The sequence below is a fragment of the Melopsittacus undulatus genome, chromosome 4 (genome assembly GCF_012275295.1).
Source record: "Melopsittacus undulatus isolate bMelUnd1 chromosome 4, bMelUnd1.mat.Z, whole genome shotgun sequence".
Taxonomy (NCBI): Eukaryota; Metazoa; Chordata; class Aves; order Psittaciformes; family Psittaculidae; genus Melopsittacus; species Melopsittacus undulatus.
Window position 1 is genome coordinate 26,762,346 of NC_047530.1, and position 26,641 is coordinate 26,788,986.

The 26,641-nt window shown below is 35.1% G+C and overlaps 1 protein-coding gene across 1 annotated transcript; it reads right to left on the bottom strand.

The window, feature by feature from the left end:
- Positions 1–1,216: 1,216 nt before the first annotated feature.
- On the bottom strand, positions 1,217–26,123 carry AK7 (adenylate kinase 7). Its single transcript, XM_031049442.2, has 18 exons — positions 26,109–26,123; positions 25,632–25,811; positions 24,440–24,548; positions 23,409–23,503; positions 22,346–22,456; positions 18,590–18,673; positions 17,890–17,978; positions 17,263–17,353; positions 15,761–15,838; positions 14,904–15,053; positions 13,516–13,644; positions 13,074–13,224; positions 11,422–11,550; positions 10,325–10,390; positions 9,332–9,529; positions 6,095–6,315; positions 2,575–2,733; positions 1,217–1,407 (listed from the first exon to the last, which is right to left on the bottom strand). The coding sequence occupies exons 1-18, from the start codon at positions 26,121–26,123 to the stop codon at positions 1,372–1,374; spliced, it is 2,091 nt and encodes a 696-aa protein (XP_030905302.2). The 3' UTR covers positions 1,217–1,371.
- Between the last annotated feature and the right edge of the window lie 518 nt (positions 26,124–26,641).

The window sequence follows — 26,641 nt, forward strand, 5'->3', positions numbered from 1 at the left end:
CATCGGGCTTCCTTTGGGATTCATGCCCCACACAGAACACCGAGATCCTTCTCTAGTATTTTTATTTTTTGTTTCAAGCTCTGCTAGGGTTGCGTAAATGTCAGAAAGTTTATAAAAAAAGAAAACAACCAAAAAACCACCACTCTTTAAGGATTATCTCAAAACTTTATTACAGAAGTAAATGTACTACTGCCACTCAACACAAGCAAACCCCAAATCGTCGGTGGGTTGTTTTTTTAGTGTTCTATTTTCATATTTACTCTGAAAAATAGGATACCCAAACTGAATTTCTCCGAAGTTAACAATTAGTTAATGTTTGACTGCCCTATGATAAATGGCAATTGAATTGCAGCATAAAAGAAATTCGGATCCCAAAGAAATCCATCTCTTTAGAGCTGGAGATGATGGTTCTAAACTCTGTTCCTGGCTATTGTCACTGACCTGTATGTGTGACTCTGAAAACAAAAAAGCCTTTCTCTGTAAAAATAATATTTTGAATAAGAATGTTGGGCATTAATGCATCTAAAATGCTAATGCTTAAAGTAATACTTGAGGTGAAAATGTTTCTGTATTGTCATTCTTTCAGTTTTTCCTCTTCTCCCCCACCAAACAGTCCTTTCTGTTTTGACAAAATCCTGTGTTTTGCACCAAATGTGCTGCCAGTTTCAGTTGTGTCTGCAGAGATATTGGCAATTTCTGTGAGAGGTATGTGAAGTCAGCAAAAAATGGAATGCCAGCCACATGCTGGAAAGTCTAGATTCTCCAAGAATCTATAAAAAACATGTATCAAATATTGAATGACAACAAGATTGAAATGAGAACTACACCCATTTTTGATACCAAAGAAAACCCCAGGGTTTATAACCTACCTATGTTTGGAAACTGTTTACTGCAGTGCACAACTTTTTGCTTCTTGATAGTTGGGAGGGGTAATAGGAAAGCTTGTTTCTATTCCTTACTGTTTTCAGTGAAAATACCTTTTTTCCCGTTATTCTAAGAAGGTTTTCTCAGTCTAGCTGTCTGCATTCACTATGGATCAGGGTAATATATTGCTTAAATAGAATGTGTAACTGAAAAAATCAAGGAAGAAAATTTTGGAGAGAACAGATAATTACAGTTCTCAGTTTCAAATAGACATGAAATGCAGAAGTGTATATCTATTAATATGTGCTGTAAATAGTACTTTTATAGAATGAATATTAAAAACCCAGTACAACTTAGTAATAAAGTATGAGAAATAAAAATGGAGATTACATAATAAACCTAAACAAAAGGAATTTCAGAAACTAAGTATTTTCACATAAAATGTGTTACGAATGTCCTCTTTTTATTTCACAGTTTCTACATCTGACAGGAGTGAGCGTCATCTCATTAAATATCAGGACTGTTCTTGAAGAGATATTCTGCCTAGAAAGAGAAGAGTTTCCAAGTTATTTTTAAGTCTCCAATTCTAAAATTCATGCAACATAACAAAAATATAGTGGATAACATAACTTTACACAACACTGCAGAAAGTATTAAATGGCTCTAAAATGTAATTTCTGGCAGACATGTGAAAGAAACCTCACACCCCACAAATACCATCCACCTCCTTGTCCCTCTTGGTAGCAGTCACCCCATCTCTATTGTGAGCAAGAGAAGGAAGTGAGCCCTTTATGACAGTATTTGTCATTCCATGGAAAATCCAAGAGTATCCAAGGGCCTGATTTCTGGGCACAGGAAAGTAGATGATACTTGATCTTGAAAACTTATGCATTTGGTAAGGAAGATCTCATGCTCCTAGAGCTACAAGTAGTTGGCACTTATAAGTAAGCAAAAACATGAAAACAACTGAACATTCTTTATTGCCTGAAGTGGCACACAGCATTTAATTTTAAGCATTTGCTTGGCTAATAAAACATTTATTTTCATTAAAACAGTGAGAGCTTGTTAATAACTTTCTTAGGATGTGCAGGAAGAACATCTGTACAGCAATTAACTTTGTGATATCTGAATTCTTCACTGAATGCAATTCTGACCCACTCTGCTTTCTGGCGAGACCTGAGCTACGTAACTTCTTGAGGTCCTTTGCAACTGGAATTATTCAGTAGATGCCTTCTAGGATTTACTCATTAAGTTATCTGTTTATTGTAAAGGGAGCTACCAAGGGGCTTTACTTTATTAGTACAATAATGTGTTCTGTTGTGCCTAGAGGGGTGTATCCTTTCTAGAGGGTGGATAGAGAGTGTTATCCTGCTTTCTGGTCTATTTCACAGCAGAACTGGCAGAGTCCCTAAGAGATGCAGAGTATACATGGCAAAGAGATTCTGGTAGTGATTGTTGTCCTATCACTGTTTAGCAAAGCTGGATTGTGCCCTTACTTGACACACAGTATCAACTGATCCCATAAAGTGTAGTTGCTGTTTTTTCTATTTTCACAATAATTACTCTTCACCAGAACTGGAGATCCAAACCTTTAATTAATTTTTATCATGACTGCGGGGAAAAAGATTTTCAGTCCTTATGTTAACAGAGATTCTTTGGGTCTCTATGAATATTCAAATATATTTAAGAAATATGATATAATCTCCTTACCAGAAAATCAACTGGATCATCTGGCCTGATCCTACAGCATTCATTTATCCCTTGCATAAGCATTGGCATGACATTCCTCATTAAATAGTTTCGTAGTGGAACAGACTGGGCCTCCAATAACTCTTGTTCTTCTCTTTTCACTTCCTCCAGATGTTTATTCTTCAAATAGTGAACAAAATAATAAAGAATAAGGTTTATAACATCTTAAAAACAACACTTGACTAAATAATAATGGTGGGCTAGAGATAAAAATAGTGTTAGAGGCTGTGATAGAACTTCAAAATGCACTACTTGGCAGGATAAACTATGAACTGTTAATTAAATTTAGAGCACATGGCACACTGAGGACAAAAAATTAAACAAAATGAAAACTGAAATAATCTTCTTAGTAAAATTATTTTACTTTTCTCTATATAATACTTAAAAGGAGCTTTATTCTGAAGTCTCCCTGTAGTCCTGTTTCTGTAAGGTATTTGGCAAAATGGTTGGAATACACTATATATTACAAATGCAGAGCATTTATTTAGGGTTCTTTGAACGGAAGGGGGAGGAGAATATTTTTGCTCAGAAGAGAGCCCTGACTAAATAACTATAAATGTTGCTGGTTTTTTTGTTTGCTTGTTTTTGGTTTAGTTTCTTTGCTTTGTTTTTATTTAATTTAAGTTAGTTTGGGGGGGGGGGAAGGAAGGTGGCAAGAGTTAAATAGACCAAAATCACATTGAATTACATCTGTTCACACCAGCTAAATTTATTCCTAAATTCAGATTAAGTTAAACACAATGACTACACTCAAAAAGCAGGAGGGGTCGGGCAATGAAACTGCTGCGAGTTTTTCCTTCTTCCATTTAATAGCACTTGATAGCATGCATACTTGCAGTAGTTGTGTCCAGAAGATTACTCAAAACCATTTTTATTGTCCACTCATCACTCATTTTATTCATCAGTAGCTTGAGTCATCTATACATACAGCAAGCAGATGGTACTTTCAAGTTTGCTTTTCTATACTCGAGGTGTAACACAAAAGCAATGTTCAGTTAAAACTGGAAGAGGTACTAACCTTATTCACTCAATCCAGGAGTGCTACTGAATAAATCCTGCAAGTGGTCTTTGGCCACTACTCAGAGATAGCAGCTAATCTACAGTCTATCATAGGGCAGATGAAAAGTTGCTTAGATTTCCTGAGCTTCTGCTTATTTAAAAGAATAAATCTAAGCACACATTTAAATACCTACTTTAGCTTTGAATAAACATCTAACATATTTTGAAAGTTAGATGTCTTTGGATTGAGCATATCTAAAAATGTGTTAACTGCCCTTACTACTATTTTAGACAAGTTCACAGAGAGTACAAAATGCTTTTAGTGTTGAATGAACTGTAAATAAATGTAGAGGTAACAAAGAAAACTTATTTACAAGCCAACATCAGAGCAAAGTAAACGCTTCTTTAAAGGTGAGAACTTTCAGGTCATTATTTCCCTATAGGTGTGCATGGGCATTCAAATATAAGGAAAAGGATTTCCCTGTGGAATGATCAGTTTGTTTTTAAATAGCTCTAAAATATGACAACAGAAGAACTACCTTTCTGGTTAAACAATCTGATTTCCAGTGTGAACAAGAACATTCTTAGAGTATGCATTTTACATTATTTACCTAAAATGTCCTTAGGTGCAGCAAAGTAAATAAGGACACAGCATTATCTGAAAATCCTGTGAGGTCAAATAGCTTAAATACCAAGTACTTATTAAATTATTAGCAAGCAAAAAGCATTCTTCAGTCTTCAGACTGTATCAGGTAGTCCTCACTGAACTGAGGAATCAGCTCTCAAAAGTGTTTCTGTCCCAGGATGAGAAACCTTTCTGCATTGCAGACTGGAATACTGATCAGTGTTGAGTTAAAAATCTAGTCTGGAAAGCACGATAATTAAGACTTGGGCAGCTGCTTAGACATAAGGTGAGCAGATGCAATTCTAGAAGACTGGCTATGGAAAATCACTATTGATTACAGTAGATATTTTAAAATGGTAAAATAAAAGAGTTACAGCACAGCAACATGGTATTGTTAGCTAGGGAATGAAGAACTCAACTACACAAAGCAGATAAGCAGGCACTTCTTCATTGCAGTGCTTGGTCCGAGGTGGAATTTCCACAAATCAAGCACACCCCATGCTGATTTCGTCGTTACATTTATACACAAAAATTATAAGGTAGTACACTCCCAGTTACAATGATTGGTTAGTGATTCACATATAATTATAATATTTGCTGTGCCATTCTCTTCTGTTAGTATGCTTGCACAGAGGAAGGGTCTTCTCCTGGGCAAGGGTCTTCTTGATCTGTGGGTGTGTTTTTTAGTATTATAGTGAAGGCAGTTCACTTCAGAACACCTTAAAATTAAGTTTTGTTGCCAAGTTGGCCAGCTAGATTTCTACCTTGCCAGGTTGTCAAATAACTCATCCTATGTACAATAGACTGTAGGTGCTCTGGTTATGGTCTACAGAATAAGGACTAAGGCTAGCATGATCCAGAGAATAGGGACTTCAAGCAGTGCAGCATCGGATTTCAAGCAGCACAGCAACCCATACATCATTGGTTAATAAATGCTAACATAATGTTAACATCAAGCCTAACTTCTTAAATCCAGATGTTCTTATAGCTGTTTCACAAACGAGCACAAAATACAGAAAGATTCAGTAAAATTTAAGATAATATGCAACATTTTCATGAAAGTATTTTAAAGACATGCTGATACCAACTTGCCAAAAAATGCTATTCTTGTAATAAAAAAAAAAAACTATATTCTTTAGGCTGGGCATCAAAATGCATTGTGAAGAGAACCTTAACCTAGATCTGAAGTATGAAATTAGGAACTATAGAATTTATGTCGCGCTTTCCAAGTGTATTTACATAACAAATTGTTGGTATGTCCCAAATCTGGGTTCTTTCACCAGGTGTGCAAGAAGCCAGTAAAGACATAGGGTCAAGGTATTTATTTTGTGTCTGCAGAGATGGATTCTAGGTGGCAATTCCACAAAGCTAGTACACCAATGCTTCTCAAATCACAATTAAGTATACACCAAATATTGACATAGTCAATATTCTAGTACATATGTATTATTATTCTATGATTAGCTAAAACTTGCTTAACAAATAGGCTAATACTTACCTCAATGCAACTTTTAAGATTTCCACTTCCTTAATCTTTTGAGCAGAATAATCTTTTGGGGTAGGTGGTCTGTGAATTGGTGGTTATGATCTCTCCCTGCCACAATTACCTTTTCCCCAGTTTCATCTGGTTTTGACAACTCTAAACAGTATTTCACAGACTGTTGCCCAAACAAAACATTGTTCTCTTTTATGATCACCATCTGAGGCAGAGATAGATTGCTACCAATTGTTAGAATTTGAACAAGTCCACTAAGCAGTTTAGCTAACTTAAGGTTAACCTTTAAGGTCTGACATCACTGGAATCAATCTAATACACATAAATAATAATGGTTTTCCCCAAAATATGTATTAACCTACCCACTCTTCCCAGTTTGCCATCCTTTCAGCCCTTTCCTCAGCTTCTTTACGCTCTTTTTCAGCTTTTTCTTGAGCTTCTTTGACAATGCGTTCCTCTGCTGCCTGGCGTTCTAATTCCTCCTTTTCTTCATCTGTCAAACCATAATTGCGAGGTTCCCCAATTTCTTTGATGATCTCTTTTACAATAAACCTGTTCTCAGGGTCTTCAAGTCTGGCTACATCTTTTAAATAATACAAGAGAATTTGTCAGGGATTTCTTAAGTTGTCAATGGACATTAGTCAATAACTACAAGACCTAAAAATATATAATGTTCATGTTGTTTAAATTTTCAGGTATAAGGTGTTTTCAATTTCATATAAATGCCATGTATTTGCTATACATAATTAAGTTTTTAATGTAAGTTTTCTACATCTGATTTTCTTTACTAGTTTCAACTAAAATAGTTGGTCTTTTCAATATGAAGGGAGAAATAGTTTGAAGTAATTTTTATAACTGTTATGTTTATCAGTTGCAGCTTGGCTACATTTTCAAACTTGAACATGAGATCATTCAATTATCAGAGATGTTTCTGTCACCAATCTTAGATCAACTTATCCAGGTGCATAAAACCACCAGCTCTTGAGCTCATCTCATGTTACACAGTAGATGTTAAGATTTGTTAACAAACTCCAAAGTTTTCAGTCATACGGATTTACAAATACAGAGACCTATCTCTAGCTGAGCTTTACTGTGTTATAGTTACAAAACAAATCTGTAAGGTCATGTAGGAGCATAGACCTGCTCTTTCATTTTATTCCTTCTGCCTTCTAATTGCTGGAGGCTACTTGCATATTAAACTTGAAAAAAAGGAAGAACCCCAAACCAAAAGAAAAATGGGGGTGGTTCCATGGCTTTCTGGGCTCTGTATGCATTCAGTGTGGAGAGGCATCTGGCAGAAATGGTATAGAAATGTACATGGAAAAGAGGGCATTTCAGGTATCCAGAGGAAACAGAAATTCAGTGCTAGGGGACAGGAGATCCAAAGGGACAGAAATGGGTAAGGAGAGCAGGCAGAGAAAGGGGCAAAACCAGAACAGCTAGAAACCAGAATTTAGATGAGAATCTAATAGTCCTTACTCCACAGTCCTCTGCTTTATGAAGTTATTTCAAAAGCTGTTGGCAAAGCATGCTTCCACTTTCTTTCTAACCATCAATTCAGAGAGAAGACAGCTGTTCAATACTAACACCATTATCCCAAGAGTTTAAGTGTTTGTGATTTGGACCTGAAGTCCAAACTCTGCTAGCAGATTGAGGAGAAAGCTAACATAATTCTACATGATAAAATTTCTTTTACAGCTTCTTTTAAAAATTCACTAATAAAATTGAATTATGGAATCATTGAATGGTTAGGGTTGGAAATGACTTTAAGATCACCTAGTTCCACCCCCCCTGCCATGGGCAGGGACATCTCACAGTAGACCCTGTTGCCCAAGGCTCTGTCCAGCCTGGTCTTGAACACTGCCAGAGATGGAACATCCACAGCTTCCTTGGGCAGCCTGCTCCAGTGCCTCACCACCTTAACAGTAAAGAACTTCCTCCTTACAGGTAACCTGAAATTCCTCTGTTTTAGTTTGAACTCATTGCCCCTTGTCCTGTCACTACAGTCCCGGCTGAAACAGTGCCCTTTAGTATCCTTGTGTGCCCCCTTCACATTCTGGAAGGCTGCAATGAGGTCTCCACACAGCCTTCTTTTCTCCAGGCTGAACAGCCCCAACTTTCTCTGCCTATCTTCATACAGGAGGTGCTTGAGCACCCTTATAATCCTTTGTGGCCCTCCTCTGCTTAAATCTGATTGTACTAAATTTTATGGATCTGATAATCCAACTGGAGCACCAGCTAGAATTGAGGGGTATTGGCAGAGCTGAAGGTTCCTCTCTGAAGTTATCTGTGTAATCTGTTTTTACCATTTTACAACAGAAAGCTATATGCTTGCGTACTTCAGAGGGTAGAAATTGGTGATATGAACATAGGTAAAGAGGGAGTTCCTGAGGTAAGCAGGACCTAAAGACAATGCTTCTTTGAAGATGGGAATTAACACTATAAACTGAATGTGGAAATCATCTGTAAGTCTCTGAGCAGCACAGTTGTGATACCTCAGTAATTAAAATTAGTAGGCCAGTGTGTTTCCTTATTTGGAATAGACTAGAGTTTAAGGGCAATCTTTGGGTGTAATACTTAGCAGAAAACACGGCAACATTTTATCATAGAGTATACACTTTATAGTCCTCACCAAAATAAAAGACAGTCTTCAACAGGGCTACTACTTGCATATCCAGAAGTGTGTGAGATAGGAATATGACCAATTGATGGCATCAGTCCTTAATATTTATTATTTCTTACATTTACTTTCTTTAGCAGAATTACCTCAATTCTAAAATGATTATACTAACACATTAGTTTTTTGCACCTCTGCACTTCCTAACATGTATAGTATTATTCTCAAGATAATTTCCATTACTGACACTAAATAAGAAAACAGGAAATCAGTTATGGCTGGGGTTATTCAACAATTAACTTGTCATAAGTCATCTCAGATGGACATTCCAAATAACAGCAGTTTGATTTTAGATGTGGGGTCTTTCCTTTGTTCTTTCCTTGTTTCCCTTTTCCTCTCCCACCCAAAAAAACCCTCCCACCACAATTTTCCTTAGAATGCTGTCATCCTGATCTTGCTGGTTTTGAATAATCAGATGTTAGTAGTCTCACCAAGATTTCCCAGAGATCACAATTTTCTAGATAGTGCATAGAGAAGACAGATTTTCTCACACACAGGTATAGTGCAAAAGAGATTCAGTCCTAGCCTTCTTCCTTTAATTTCCAATCATTTTCTTTTATGCTTCATTATTTACAGATTAACCATATATTGTCATGGCATCTGAGGATAAGTCTAAAGAAAAAATATAAGCAACAATAACACTGAAAGTCTGTAAATCAATTACTCCAATCTGAAAGGATTCCAGATCCTAAATCAAAAAAGTATTTTGAAAATCATTTAGCCTACAAAAATTAACAATTAACCCCCTTTCTTAAAAAAAGAAACAAGTTAACTGTCTGGAAACAATTCAGAATCCTTATGAGTATTACAGATATTTTTGCAGTTATATAATTAAATATATATGTACACTGCAATGATAATTAAAATATCGTTTATATATGTACAGTTGCATACTTAATCTACTAATCTTATTATTTCATACCTATAAACTGAGGATGTATTTCAATTTCATCAAAATAGTTGAGAACAGTCTTATCATCTGTGTTTAACTCTCTGAAAACATTCAAAGCTTGCAGGAACTGGTCCTGGGTATAATGAGTTCCAGTAACAATGCTCTCTGGAAGATTTATTATTCTGTTTATAAGGAATTCATCAGATGCAGTCAATGAAATAACAAATTCTGTGAAGAAGAACACAGTATCAGTGCCCATAGATTTTTATTGTCTTTTATCTTTCTTACATATTTTAATACTAAATCCTAAAAAATAATCCAACATAAATTAATGTGGCTTGTGTATATCTTTATAGAGAATTTAATTGTCAAATGCTTATATTCCACTTCTCCAGTTAGAGCAATCTAACAATACTAAGAGACATATCTATAAAGAAGCTACATACTCCAGTTTCATCAAATTGTTTCTTAGCACTATCAACAAGACTAGTCCTCCAGTAAGCCGCACAAAAACCTGAAGAACAGCAATGCAGTTGTCCCCATTTTCTGGGAAACCTATCATACAACCAATACATGTAATAAGAATAGGAGGGGAAAAAAAAGATAATATTATGAATGCAGCAAGTAACACTGGAAAATTTAACAACTTGCTTGTCTGACAAGTCACCAAAAGTTGTCACTCTGTGTTTTGATTTTTAATCTCACAATTAATATTTTTTTTATTTTTAACCTCACAAATAATAACTGTTACCAGCCAACAGTTGATGGCATTTTCGCAAAACAAAAACAAAAACCAAAACCAAACACCAACAAACCAACCAAAAAGAATAAAATACCCACAAACTGAACCCAAACCTTCCTTCTGGTTAATTGTTCACTTTCCAATAAAGGGCAGAAGCATTACATGAATTAGATATTTATTCTGTGTTAAATATGAACAGATGGAGTGTATTTTAGACTCTTTGTTGGTGGCAGCAGCATTTGAAAACTCAGTTTATTTAAAAAGAAATCTATCAAACTTACCAGGTGTGATTAATGTATCATATTTAGGTATTTTGCTTTTTGCTCCTTGTTCATCTTCACTTTCCACTGAAACAAAAGTAAGAAATGAATGACATTTTAATTTGAAGCAACGCTATCATTATATTTCCTAAAAATGTGCTCAGTACAAAACACGGGTTTTTCCATATTCAAGTAATACTAATTGTTGGAAACCATACAGAGGATTCAGTATGTAATTCATGCTGTGACCCAGCACAGAATTCTACCCTGGCACACTGATAGTTGTTTGCCTATACAGCGGAAGTATGCACATGCATATGTAATTTTAAAATGTGTCCAACATTAAAACTGCTGTCCTGACCCTGACCTCTCCTTCTTGCAAAGTACATCATTCTGACACAAATGGAGACAAGGCACAGAACATTGAGTAGAAATACTTTACAGTATTATGGTTAAAATGGTTTCTGCCACTGAGTGGCTGCTGTTCTGAATACACAGTAAACGCCTGAAGAGAATCAGCTGAGCATGATAATTTACAGCCCAACAGATTAAACTGAATAAGACTGTTTTCTGTTTTCCTTCAAATCTCACAATGTAATTTACACATTGAGATAATTCTTGGTCCTAATGCATGGATTGTGGTTGCTCACAATTAGAAATGTATGTCATAGAGCTTCTCTGAAGTCGTATCTACTGTAGCTGATCTAATACAGCCACTCTAACCTGGCTCATAAAACATATATTGCTGCCCTGGCCTGATCCCCTCATTAAGCAGCCCTTTAAATATTATGAAGAAATTCTGCCTCAGAGTTTGCTTGAGTAGAATGACTGTTTTCGCAGAACAAGAAAGTATCATCACATCTGTGCATTTACTTGGCACTTCACCAGGAAAGTATGAAAACTATGTTGTGCTTAATTTTAATAGGGTGCTTTATAATCCTTCCTACATTTTAAGCATCATATGAAAACAGTTTTGTTTTGTATCCTGTGTTGCAGTCACTGCAATGCTGGTGCACTTCAACTAGTATGGCACTGAGAACAATAATGATGACAATATTAGCAGTAATAAGAAATAAGGTAGCAATAAAAACAAGAAAAAAAAGAGCAGCAGCACTTACAATTAAAAAGGTCATTTGCCTGTTCATAGGTTTCTGGGAACCCATCTAAAACATATCCCTGATTCCTACAAGGCATTGATTTGAGCTTGTCCTTCATAAATTTAGTAATATACTCATCATCTAGTTGACCTAAGACACAAAGTAGGTTAATAGGTACTTAGTTTATAGCAAAGAGATATCTGAAATTATTTTACTAACATTTTAATTAATTTATTGGAGAAACTTCTATTTAGACCCCCCCCAAAAGAAAAGCAATTTGAGTTGCTGTTTGTATATTATATGTTGTCAGCAATCTATGGAATATAAAAGTGTAGCTACAAAATAAAATTACATTTGTGTTTACAAGGTTATAAATATTAGAACTTTTAAGATACTAAACATGACAATAGCATTTTTGGTTTTGTTGTGGGGTTTTTTCTTCTTTGTCTATTTATTTTTAAAATAATACCATCAGATTTTACTGGAAGCAGCAAAAAAAATATAGGAAAAAAACCATGAGACTAAAAAATTTTCTGTTTACAACTAAGAATAAGACTTAAAGATAGTCCTTGAAATGAAATATGAAATATGAAATACAAGTTTCATTTTCAGATAAATAGATTGAGATATGAGGTGGTCAATTAACTTGGCTTACATTGTTGCACAAATATGTGGGAGTAAAATGTTTGGGTTTTTTCTCTCTGATTTTTTTTCCTTTTGCAGCCATTGACTTCAGTTTTCTACCTTGTTTTGCTTTGGCTTTTAAAAGTCTTAAATATTTATAAACCCTTGTGATCATAACAGTGTGTTACTATTTTAAAAGGCATTATTACTTTTAACACAAATCAAGACATGCAGATCTGATGCTGCCATAGATTTCATTACTGAAGCTTCTGGGTGCTTTACAAATTCATTGCTTTAGAGCTACACAAGATCCAAATGAGGTAAACCATCAGTGGTAGAACGTGTTTTTAAGGGGGATCACTTTATAACACGTGGAAAATGTTAAGCACTAAGTCCAAACCTACATGATTTTATTCATATATAGATGAAAACTAGTACTTTCCAGTAATGGCAATTTTTTTTAGACCTTTTTCAATCTATAGGCTTTAAAATTGTTTACAGGATTCACTAAATACTAATTACACTGTAGAGATGGCCAAAATGAGGTACAAGTATTCAAAACCCACCACAAGCTTGCAAGACAGTGCACTAATTATTTTTCTTACTAGAATATTTCTTTGTAAATTTGATAAAGATATTATTCATCAACTTTTACATAAATTATGTTCCTTGTTTCAAGAAGCAAATATGTTATTAAAATCCAGCCAAGAATTTTATGCTTCTGAGCATATCATTGTTACTTATATATTGAGTTATAGGCTAAAAATAATTACATAAAATGTATAAAAAAGTAGAAAGATGGAAGTTCTACAATTAAAAAAACCACCACAGTGTTTTAAAAACATACCACTTTTAATATACAATTTACATAGTGTAATTATAATGCATTTGATTTTTAAATAGGGTACAGATACATACAAATGGACAGGGCATGATTCTTGCATATAATAGGAAGTAAAAGTTCTGAAGCGCAAATGGATTTCCTGATTTTCCTTGGATTGGGTTGCACTAGCTACCTAAATCCCATCTTAGTACTTTGTGCTTCCTACCTGCATTCTGCTCCATGTTTTCTTCTACTGCATTTAATAACTTCTGTGCCTCTTCTACATTTTCACCCTGCTCCTCTTCCTCACCATCATCTCCCTCTCCCTTCTCTCCCACATTGTCAGTGTCTAGTTCTTTAGGAGCCACAATTTCTTCCTGACAACAAGAACAGAAATAAGAATAGGCTCAGAAATTCCATACCAAAATTTCTTTTATACAAAGATGTAGTAAAACAAAAAAATAATTAAACAATTTTATATAAGCTCCTGGACAGTGAGACACTGAACAAACTTCAGTCTCTAGAAAGAGTGTAATGCCCTCTCCAGAGGTGATCAGAATGTCAAAATATATTTCCATAATGGAATTTAAACTAATTTTTAAATTATGGCATACAATTTTAAATCACAGAAATTGAAATACTAGTAATACTAGAAAACAGCAACACACCAGATTTGCAATTGCTTCAGAAATCACATCTTTTGATTTAATGTGATGTAGCTTGTAGTGTTTGCAGAGTTCTTCAGCAATGGTAGATTTGCCAACCCCAGGAGGACCATGAATGAAAATTTTGAGAGACTAGAAAAAAAGGATAAAGATATAACATCATTTAAACAATAGGGATGTTTTTATGTAAAAGAACAATCTTTTTTACTACAACTAATGTGAAATAAGAATTATAATTAAAACAGAAAATATATTTTAGTTTTATTAATTTGCATATTTCTCACTGAATATCTCCTGCATCATCCACAGGCTTTGAGGAACATAACTAATTTAAATGTATGAGGTTACCATTGGAGAAAAAGTATGCTTATATTTAGTAGACTTACGAACTGTTTTGTGGTGGCACTATTAGTGTTTGTATGATCAAAAGAGACGAAACACAACCCTATAAATAGGACACAGTGAGTTCTGGAATGAGGTGGCAAACACTCTCCTATACACATGCCATAGCTGTATTTCCCAGCTGAGATGGAGTTGCTGTCCTTACAATGGTTATTTTGACCTCAGAAATTTCAGAACCACTTGTATGTCTATATTTTGTACTGATTCTTTTTTTTTAATTAGATGCATATGTAGTCAGATGGAGCAGTTTAACCCAGCCATTGACCTGATATTCCTTCCAGAGGTAAACAAGCACTTTTAATGAATAACATTGAGCAACTGTAGTAGTATTTTGTTTTACACATCCTGAACTTCTGTTCAAAGTTTGAAAGCAATTTATACATGCTGAACAGCTTGATCATATCAATAAATATGTGCAGGTGTGCCAGCCTTTTTCTAGGCATTTCAACAACCTTCCCTATACATGTCAATACGGAAATTCTAAATGTTAAGCTAATACAGGAAACAGCAAAGTTGCTCAGAACATTACACAACAGAGCAGGGTAAAATGCATTGCAGTTGAATATCCTGACTCACTAAATATAATGAAGGACACAAAATACCTAACTACTGACTATTATCAAAAAGTCTAAATAAAAGATACACTTATTGTGCCCTTGGAGAAAAATATACCAGGGATGCCATATATTGCATGCAGAAACTGGTTTCACAACACCATCTCCCCCATCAGGAAGCTTATTTGCATTTACAGGGTTTCAGTTTTAGGCATAAAAGAAAGAAAACTTAAGGATTATTGTTTCAATGAATATTACCTCTTTTTAACTAGTTCATTAAATGTCCAGGTTTTATGTTCACTAAGCTATATCAGTCTTTTATGTATTTTTACTTAAAGAAATTAAATCTTGTGTTTATATAACCATTTTATATAGACATTTCTGTTAAAGAAAAAAAAAAGATGCACTTTGAAATAGCATACACCAAATCATTACCAGTAATCCTCGAGTTTGCTTGTATTCCTTGACAATTTGCTCAATGTTCTCCACCAGTCCCTCCTGAGCAACCCACTTAATGTTGAAAGACTCTTTTACAAGCCCAGATTCCATTCGCAGGTTGACAAGCAACATATCCAAATGCATTTGCTGAGGGAGCAAAGCTACATTTATTTACAGGTTTAAACTATCCCTGTTAAAAAGAACATAGTTAGCTTAAACAAAAGACCAGAATGGAGGGGTGAGAATGGAAAGAATTAAAGCATAAGGAAAAAAAGTTTTGTTCACAAAGCAAAATAGACATTTTAAGCTTTTTAAAAATATGAACATTTTCCACATATATTGGTATTTAAATATTCTCATGAACTATTAGAACATGAAACATTAAACAATTGTTCTGTACAATGCAAAGATTGCATATAATTGCAGGGAATAACCTCTTTCATAAATTGACCAAGTACCATCTTCAAACTACACAGGTTGTAATTTGTTTATTTATCCTATAAACAGTTTATTCCAGATAACTAGATGAATACAAGATAATTTATGTATGCTGTGTTCATCAACCTCAGTGGCACCTCAATATTAACTCTTTTCTTTTTTTTTTGTTATTTTCATCGTTTTGTGTAGGTTTTGTTAGAATGCTCTAGTATGCTCAGTGCTTTTCTAAATCAGGCTGTAAATCCTCAAAATAACCTCTTCTATGATGGTTAAGATATGAGTTAAACTCACTTTATATATTTTTAGGTATGTTTTAGAGTTTAATTTTTCTGGTGAAATAAAAAAAATATAGATCTATATTTCATTTTATTATACTTATCCTTTCCTTAAGTAATAAAAAAAAGGAAAGTACTGACTGTTAAGTCTTTGCTCAGGAACGCATATTCTGTTGGAATCTTCTCAGTTCTTCCTGTTCCAACATTTTTACTGATACACTACCAGGAAAAGAAAAATACAGTCATCAAATCAAGTTCTTAGAAAAAAATTGAACAGTATTTCTATGTATAAAATGTGCTTTAAATTTTATGTTACACTAATACATGGAAAATCAGTATACTGATTTGAAATAGATCAGAGAACAATATATTAACTTCAGTGTACATTTAAACAGCTTTGTTTTGCTATATACCACTTCATTTTTAGTACTTGCAATTAAACAAAACAAAACAAAACTAAACAAACAACAAAAACCCACAACCCAAAACCGCAGCCCAAAAGATTCCATAAAATTGTAAAAATTGATACAGAGCAACAGGTCAAATCTACATATTTTCCAGCATTCTGTCTCAGATGATGCCAATTAGCAGACATCAGTGAACAAAAGTAAGAATCATAGATTCATAGAATGGTTAGGGTTGTAATGGACCTTAAGATCATCTACTTCTAACCCTCCTGCCATGGGCAGGGATGCTTCACCCAAGACCATGTCACACAAGCCTCTGTCTAACTTGGCCTTTGAACACTGCCAGGGATGGAGCATTTACCACTTTTTTGGGAAAAGCAGATAGGATACTCCTTCCAGATACTCTTCTAATCTTCAACTATTTTCAGCTCAGAGACTTCCTAAACTATAAATAGCTGCTGTGTATTTAAGTAACTTCTCAAGGCATTTCTCTCCCATGTACCTTGGCTGTTACAGCTTCCTTCTGCAGTGCTCTCTCTACTGGACACTTCCTGTCTCAACAAGAACTGTCCACTGACTCCTGCCCTCTATTTCTCATTTGTAAACAATCACATATCCATGAAAGCACCCAAACACTTTTCTTAACAGTGAAACATTTGATCTTGATCTTGATTTGATTGATCTTGAGAAACAGCCTAGCTGTTTCTCAGCAGGTTTTGGTGAAAGACTACGTTGAAAGTCTTTGGGAAGGCTACATCAGCTTGTTCGCCCTAATCCATATTTGCTATCCACATTAAAGAACTTCAGGAGGTTTCCAAAGTATTTCAAAGTACTTTTTGCAAAGTATTTCTTGGAAAGTATTTTACAAAATTCACACAGATTGCTCCCAAACAGATCATATGTATCTGTGTGTTCTTTCATTTATTTTAATAAAAAAGCTTAAAGACTTTCAGTATGTAAATACAGTACTGTGAATCCCATAACTTTCTTATGTAAAATTTCTCCTTAGGTTAACAATAATACTACAAGAGTTAATCCTGCAAATTCAAGTCCAAATAATGTATTTTGTTCAAAGGACAGAAGTCTCAGAGGATTTAAAAATATTTTTTATGTCATTACACAGGATAATTCAGGATGACCTAGGAACCACTACTTTAGTAAAAGGCATATTTTTTAAAACCTTGACGATATCTGGGAATAAAAAAAAAAAAAAAAAGGAAGAATCAAATCTCTTACCTTTACTAATTCTTGCAGAGTGTATGTAGATCCATCTACTGCAAGGATATAACGAGACTTGGGCCTGTGGTCTGCTACATTTTGTAACACTCTGAAACACAGCAAGAGCAGTCAGGGCCAGTTGTTGGCAAGCATACTGGGCTTTTCTTGATGAATGCTTTCCAATAACAGTGCAAAGAATTTGTAAAATCTTGCAGAACTTTTCAGAGCATGTATTTTCCTTAATAAGGAAGCCCAGCTAGATACTTTGTTTGGAATTGGAAAGAACTTTAAAGGATAAAAAGCAACATCTGTAGAACATACTAACTTAGTCTGTTGTAGAGCCCATGATCCATTTCCAGTTCTGAGCTAGTTAACTGGTATCACACTCTGAATGGACTACTGCTAGTCATTTCTTAAAACCTTAGTACTAGTGCAACAATCACATAAGTTTTCCATAAGTCTACGTCCAGTAGCAGGTCTAGTACTAAAGAAGCTTAAGTCTCTGACTCAGCCAGAAAGGCCGAAGTATGCTCTTAAACCCACTCATCTGGATTTAAAAGCAACAGTACTCTCCAGCAGACTTGCATTTGTCATCTAGCTGTGTATTAGTGTTTTTTTTTTGTTTGTTTTTTTTTTTTTACTTACGCTGCTAAATCAAGAATATGAATGGTTGGAATAAAATTGTTTCCATCCCCAAAAATGGGTATTGCAGGTGTCTCACTAAGCCAACCTCTCTGAAAATACAAATAGAGAGCAAAGTGTGGAAAAAGAGGTTACTTTTAACTACAGGTAGAAAAAGGAGCATTAGTTTACTAGGTAAACTTGTATATTCAGGATTTAAAGTTCACTTTCTTGAATTATTAATGGAACTGCAGTAGGGAAAGAATTTTTGAGAAATAGACTGGCAGCCTACTAAAAACAAACTTTTTTCATAATAGAATATAAAATATTTGCTTTTATTTGCTTTTATTCAAATATTCTTTGATCTTGACACATTTTATTTTGTATCCCAAAAAAAGGAAATACTTAGAAAAAAAAAAGATAATAAAATGTTGAGAAGAAAGTAATTTTTCCTGATTCCATTAATATGACAGATACATTCTCACTGTAAAATACATCTGGAGATACTATTAAAAAACTATAGAAAAAACTAAAAAACTATAATATAGACCCAAAAAAGTGGAAAACGCTTCCACTGTAGATAAAACACTTCAAGTGGATTAAAACATCAGTTTTGTTTACAAAAATATAAAGTTTATGATACTAAAGCTACTAAAAATGCATTAATCCAGTGCGGTTTTCCCCTAGAAATTAAATGAACATTCAAAAATAGCTGGATGCCTACCTTAAAAAAGTAGTGCAAGACTCCTTCCCCAGCTCCATATTGATGTCCTGAGGCAACAATGTAAGTTGAAAATTTACGTTTGTTCTGTGAAGAAAAATCAATGAGAAAGTTTTAATAAAAATATGGTGCTGCAAAAGGGATACTGGCTTACCCTGAAACAAGAGCACTTGTGTAATGAGAATACAGAGTGTGTAAATTGTATCACTTAAAATTTGTAGCTCAGTCAACTGTTGTATATCCTGTAGCTTTGTAAGGCATACTGCTAAGGTTTCCTTCAAAAAACAAGCATTGCCCAATCAAAATTGATCTATGCTTGAACTGAAATTCTAAAAGAAAAATATTGTGCTAAAAAACTGAAAGTTAAGAAAATCAACAAAGTGAACAGGAAAACTCATGCTTCTACTTCCTGTTTCCAAGAAAAAATATTCTGAAATTCATTGACACTATTTTTTAAATTGCATTATATTGGCCTTTGACTGCCTAAAGATGTGGGAAATGCTGGAATGATCATTTTACAATTGTTTTACTTTCATTTTGATATACAATTAAAAAAAAACCTAAATCCATGAACTGTTTTCCTAGCCACACACCATGATCAACCCACACACTTTTTCCTGACCATTGTTGCATAATGTAATAAATCTGCCTGTCCTGCCTGTTCATATATAATGTTAGGGCTTGGATGAGTGTTAAGGATGATTCTACGGGGGGGGGGGGGGAAGTTTTTAAAATCATCTTAAGGAAAAAAACTTTCAAGAAAATATTTTAAATTAGGACAAGTCACTTTGAAATTTTAAAGGTAAAACAAAATTATTAAATAATTCTCATGTTGTGAAGGTCCTAGACATTGTGTATCTACATAATTATGTAAAAGAATGTGTATTTACCAGCAGAGGGAATAAATGCCCAGATTTGAGACCTACTTTTTTGGTGGCAAAAAAAAAAAAAAAAAGCATCTTTTGTTATCATTTTTATACTGGTTCAGAAGAACAGTGTCAATTAATCTTTATGTAAGCAAAGCATCATATAAAGGGAAGACAAGTTAAAACATGAGTATATTGCATCTGCTTGTGTTTTTAACTCCCTACTCAAAAATAAAACTGTAATAGAAACTATATTAACTCAGTTGTTAACCTCTCAACAGGTTGTTACCAATCATAAGAAGCACTGAAATCAGAAAACATTACAGATTGCATAAGAGTTTAGTTTGCTTGGTAGTACCATGGCACAGTTTGTGCCCAAAGAGCAGTAGCTCCCATGATTGCTCTGGGCAGACTGCAAACATGCCCCCTGATAATTTCTGTCTCCCAGCAGGAAAGTCTGCCTCTTGCGAAAGCACAGGAAGTGCTATTCCTCACCTCTCTTAAGAAGAATGTAACGCAAAGGATTTTATTCTATTTATCTTGCAGGAGCTTCTGCAGTAACCAGTTGTGGAGACAAACCACAGTTTGGCACTGAGTGCTATACTTCACTGAAATACCAAGCTCTGAAACAGGTTCAGTTCCTCTAAAAGTATTTATTGTCACAAGTCGCACATGAGAAGGTACTACTTGAGATGACTTGTATATACGGAATTTAAAAAATAAGCCAATTACTAGGCAAGCTCCAGGTACATGCATCATGTTTAGTCATGAGTTCCTGTGTAATATTCATTAAAGCCACCAGATGTCACATTCTAGCTATTATAATCCGTTCTAGGCTTTGATTGCTTCCCGTTTAAAACGTTTGAAGAAGGGAACAAGTGTAAATTAATGTATACAGGAGCTGTGGCTGCACTGAGAACAGAGCTGAGAGATGAAGAGCTCTTCTATCTGTGGTAGGCAGATGTTTCTCCAAGGATTCTGAATTTCGCACAACCCCAGAGTCAGTGAGTTCAGAGAAAAGCTATATAGCCTGAATGCTCTTCCACAAAGAGTTAAAAGCAAAGACTTCTAGCTAGTGGTTAAAAGCAAAGACTTCTAGCTCATAGCTCTTGCTGAATTTTGAGCAAAATCTGTGGAAGATACACTAACTCAGAGGGATGAAATTGCACTCTGAACAGATATCAGGGCTACGAAATTCTTCTAGCAAGAAGAGCAAGTTCTTCACATGGCTAAGAAGGCTTCTGAACCCTGTTGAGCTCTTTACAGGGACACTGTCATTTGTTTACACACATGTTTAACACATGGCACATTCCCCATATGCCACTGAACTTAAAAATGTGTAAGAATCATCATCCAAAAGTCACCAACCATCACAGGAAGATAATGTTGATCTGCTAGGAAGAACAGATGCTTTGGAGCCCTCCTGTTCCAAAATGCTGACAGAAACTTAAACAGAGGCAATGATCCCCATTGATGCTGCCTGCCCCTGGAGTTCTGGAGGAAAAGGACTCCTTTGAAAGGCTGACATGAGGTATGTAGTGAAAATATTCAAATAGTTGTATATTGTTCGTGTCTTCTCAACAAACATTCCAGCGTGGCAAACATTTAGAAGCTAATTACTTTAATAACTTTGTTACCAGTGACTCAGTCCTTTGGACTTGTCATAAAAACTGAGTCATTGGTTCATCTGGGTGTTACTGGTGGCAGAAGTTGTTGAGAGGTTTGGCGGAGGCTGTTTATAATCTTCATGTTTTTAATGCTACAAGTATGAAAGTTATTCAGTAGGCTTAAAACTTCAAGTTAGCACAATAAAAGTAAAACTATTTACCAAATTTTACCGACATCCTGTGTGGCATTCTGTACTATAAAATCCATGTTAGAATAAAATACAATTTCTAGTGCTATTTTCTCAGCAGGGCATAAGATGACAAGTGTGTAATCAAATCCGACTAAAGGGTTTTTCGCCCTTCTATAATTACCCTGCTAAATTTCTACAATGGACACTAAATTGTATTTATTTTGGGAGACTGCTACCCCACAAAGAGAATGACCAAATGACACCTTCATCATATGATTAATTTCATTGTCTTCCATGTTTTTTCCTAACCTCCACAACACTCCATTGCTAATAGCAACAGCATCACTTTTCCTCAGCTGTGAACCACAGTCTAAAGTATGTATTTAATAATAGCTCTTAAATACAAAGAGAGGCATGGTCTGTTCTCTGGCAAGATTAAGAGCCTAATATGGCTGAAACAAATGAAGCTAAAGGAAGTGATTTTAAAACACGTAAGAAGTAATAACACATATTCTAGATACTCCAAGTCAGCTCTATAGCCATGAATTTAAAGTGAATTATAGGGTGGAATGAAAATCAACAAGCCTTCTGATCCAAGAGCACAAACTATCCAGAACATGCTAGGTGTGGCCAGAACATCTTCCAAGTATTCAGATGAGACATAATATTAACATAACTTGCTCATATTTAAAGATGCTGCTTTCCTTTAAAACTACACTAATATCCCTTCCCTCTACATTCTTTCATCCTCAAGTCTTTCCCCAGATAGGCCTCAGCTTTTTCTCTGATACAACCAATGAAACAATATATTTTTTTGAATGAAATTACCATGATTTACTTATTACCTAAAGAATAAAGACAGAATTTGGGATTTGTATTATGCAGACACTTATGTTTCAAAATGACATTATAGTATTCTCTGTACTTGATATTTTATTAATAATTGATGTTACCAATATTGATGATATCCATATCCATATAAAAGAATAAAATACTCTTAAATATTCAAAATGTTGATAATTTCCTTTACTAAGCTAATGCTCTCTGTAAGAAGACCAATCAACCTATTTTTATAAAAGAACAATTTTTACATACAGTCTTCCCAAGTTTGAGAATGAGTTTTTCAGCATTTATATGATCTGTAAAGTTTGGATGAGCTTTTCTTCTGCGATAATCTTCATCGGTAAAAGCAATCTCAGGATCTTCCTGCAAAGGAAAAAATGTAGCTACTACACATGTTGTAGGACAACTTTTAAAGGACTAAATGGTTAAAATAAGTTCTTCAAAATAGTTTTAAAATCTGTTTTAACTTTGGTTTAATTTAAATTCTTAAAATTTCTGATTCTGATACCTGAGGTTCAACATTTTGAAAGCTTCAATAGTTCAATTTTCACAATGGGATTTTAAACTACTCTTTATATTTTAAGAAATGTGAATTTTAATTATATATGTAGCATTACACAAGCTTGAAAAACTATTTCTGTAACAGTGAATTTGAGAACTGCAACAGCATGCTACAAAGCATCCCCCACGGCTCCTGATGATGCTTACCATGTATAAAGATGTATCTATTTATCTCTCCATATACTAATTTAAATATGCATTTCATTAAATATGTAGTAAATATGGTATTTTTTATGACTGAAGGACACAGCGTATTGTGGTTAACATAGCCTTAACGTCTTGTCCGAGCAGTTCCTAATGCCTGCCTATATTACCGTAGCCTAGTGCCTAAACTTCTTAGAATCAAAGAATAGTTAGGGTTGAAAAGGACCTTAAAATCATCTAGTTCCAGCCCCCTGCCAAGGGCAGGGACACCCCACACTGAACCATGTCACTCAAGGCTTTGTCCAATCTGACCTTGAACACTGCCAGGGATGGAGCATGCACAACTTTCCTGGGCAACCCATTCCAGTGCCTTACCAGCGACAAAATAAATTTATCAATTTAAATTGTCTGACAGAATAAGTTTAACAATTTTGGCACTAAGTTCGGAGCAAAAGGATCATGAGAAAAAACACACTTGCTTACACTAGCTTCATTTGCTATTGCTGAAGTACATACTAAAATATTTTGCTTAATGTAATTCAATGAATATTTTCTATTCAATGTGAATATTATGTTTAAAAAAAATAATTCACGTTTTCATATTACTTACGGGGTCAGGGGGTTTGCTTTTCGCCCAGCTCATTATTGTTGAAATGAGGATGAATAACTTTTGTGTTGAAAAATGCTCTATTTCCATATGTAGGGCTGTTAAATGAAAGAAAAGCTTTTAATTTATTTTGAACTGTATTCTTGAACTGTATTTTTTGCTTTTACATATAGGTCCTGTAAAGACATTTATACCATAATGTTCAATGAGATATGTATTTTGAAGCAAAATACTCTTTATTTGGGTTGGTATAAAATAATCAGGAAAAAAAATTGAAAAATAATGGTAATAAAGAATCAAATTACTGTAAATAAACATAACCTACAAAAAGCTACATATTGGGTGTGCGGTTGGGGGAAGAAATGAACTATTAATATTTATTGACTACTAAGGTACTGAAAGAAAATACAAGTGTGGGTTTTTTTATGACTGAAATACAAAAACTACAGAATTAAACTTCCTTATTTTAATTTAAAGCAAAATAATTAAATATGGGTTATTTAACTTATGATGTTATCCATGTATTTATGGTACAAACAGGAAAGCATCATTTAGCTTAACTATCATATAAAGAACAATATTGCTCTGTCACCATAAAAAGATTCCAGATAATCATTAGAATTTGGATATAACAATCAGGAGAAAGACTCAGAAAGACCATTAGCAGTACTTTTTATTGGACTTCTAAGTAAAAATATTTTTAAAATAAATTACATAAAATATTGAAATATTATTTGAATATCACAGGAGAAAATATTCTACCCACCTCCCAATACTTAGGGAAATAACTGCCTACACAGATACGTTGTTTGTTGGAGCATTCCATGACAGCTTTTCTAGCTTATGAATGCTAGCATGAATTCCATGGTTCCTTGCTACCTAACTGAACAATTCCTGTGGCATTTCTTCATCAAGGAACCCAGTTTCATATTACAGTAAAGTCTAAATCACAAAGAATTTCATTATACATTTATGGTAAATTTTGATGGCTGTATAGCAACAAGCTTTCTGTTATAGTTTATAGCTATACTAACCAGAAGCAGCCCATATTGCTTCCTCTATTTGGTTTGCATCCTCAGTGATATTATACAAAACAATCTCACACTCAAGCAAGTGACTTAAGAGCTCTTCTCGAGAAGACACCTGGAGAAAAAGATTGTTATTATCTATTATTAAGTAAAAAAAGGGGGAAAAAATCCAAAATTTCCTTCTTTCTGTTCAAGTTTAATTTACTGGTAGAATGTATTTATCTAACACTAAGATGTTAGAATAATTCATAAAACACGTATCAAATTTTACATATAAAGTGACAAAATGTAAATTAAATGCTGAAACTTCTAATTTACAGTACACATTAATATAGTTCAAGAAGTTGTACAATTTTTATTGCTATTTCAGGATTCATATTTTCAGTGCAATTGTGAGTATCAAAAAATAGCTTTTATAGTCATTCTAAACAAGCTGGCAGAATGGAGAAGACAAAAGAAAAGGTCCGTTTCCTTGCAAAATTGCATCCTGTTGTTTTTGTTGTATTCCTTGCATCACTTGAGCAAGTCCAACAAACACTTTGGGCAAGAGCAATGATTAAGATTAAATTCCACCAAGCATAAATTAATGATTGAACAGCTCAGCTGTATAGAAGTTTAAACCACTATTTTTCAAATCTTTGAAGAGATTCTGGATGTTCAATTTGAGACAGAGGCAAGTTTAGTTTCAGAAAACTAAATCAAACAATAAGCAATTACATTCTTAAAAGCAAGTATTTTTCAGTTATCTAAACTCTGGACATATCTTTATAAAAAGATCTAAGCATTCAGAACAATTAGCTGCTAGTGAAAGCTGATTTCAATGAAGAATTAAAAAGAGGGACACTAACATTGATTCCAGCACCACTACCTTTAAGATAATGATAAAAGACACAGAAGAGACAAGAGATATCTGAGGTGTGTGTTCTGAGGGAAAAAAGAAAGCAGATCTGCGGGCCCTGTCCCTAAGTATCTTTTCTAGAAAGTCTACTTTGAGTCTGAGTTCCCTCCTTTTACAATTTGCTGTATCAGGCCTCTCAGAGAGGACAACAGCATGGAGGAAGCAGAAGAAACAAAATACATGTGTATAGCTGCCAGCAGCAACAAAATACTAGTTTATTAATGCAGGACATTTTACATGGCCTATTTCATGTCAATATTTCTAATATTGTCTAATAGCAATTTGAAGTAAAACACTTACTGAATATATTTCCTCTGCAAAACTTGGTTTAGTACTCTCTGGTTTAGAAAGGGTACCCACTATTCGGTAGACTCCCTCCTTTTGCCTACTAGAAACTTCAGCAGCTGAATTATCTTCCTCTTCCTCCTCTTCATCTTCTATGCTTTCAAGTGATGCCCCAACAACACATGTGGATAAATACTGCAATTATACAAGATACACACTTGTATGCAAATATATATTGAACCCGACACAGCTTCTCATGATCTTGGGAAGGTACCAACTAGCCCTGATTCTGTTGTAAACAACACAACTTTCCACTGAACAGGAAAACGTTAGGGACTCCTCAACCCCATATGTAATGACTTGTGTCCTACACTTCAAATTCAAAGAGTCTCTGGATGTCTCTTCTTCACAGCCTGACTCCTCTCAGAAGGTGTTATCTCAGAGATCTGCTCTCTCTCCACAGCGATCAGCTGTTTCCTGAGGTCTCCCTACCTGCTTTATCCACATCTCCTGCCCCTAACTCTAATTTTTCTCCTCCGTTTAATCCCTTCTTGCCCCTAGTCCATCTCCTTAACAACTATTTTAGGTGGTCCTAACCACCCTGGAGGCCAACCACAGTTTCGTGCTGTGCTACCAGCCGAGGGACAGGCGGGCTCTCCCCGCGACGGGCTGGGGCAGGCAGGAGGGCGGTGGCGCCTCAGGCAGCGACCGCTGAGGGAGAAGCCGCCCCCCGCGGTCACCTCTCCGATGCTGCGGCCGCAGTAAGAGTCGAGATGGTTGAGGAAGACCCTCCGGCCCTGCGCCGACTCCTCCACTGACTCCGACATCGCCACCACCTGTGCCGAGGACGCGGACCGTTGTTGCGCGACCAGTGGCGGCTGCGCAGTGTGACCAGTGTCGGTGCTGGGCACTGCGGCCTACCGTGAGGCCGGCGCGGGGCGCTGGCGCCTGCCCTGCGGGCAAGGGCCGACGTTAGCTCGGGTCCGGAGCTCGAGGAATGCGTGCGCTCCGTCTTTGTTCCCAAT

Excerpts from the sequence above, each read along its gene's own strand:
- AK7 (XM_031049442.2), bottom strand. Across the intron at positions 22,457-23,408 it reads AAAGCAAACCCCCTGACCCC|GAAGATCCTGAGATTGCTTT; the intron begins GTAAGTAATATG and ends TTTCCTTTGCAG. Across the intron at positions 15,839-17,262 it reads CTCTGCAAGAATTAGTAAAG|TGTATCAGTAAAAATGTTGG; the intron begins GTAAGAGATTTG and ends TTTTCCTGGTAG.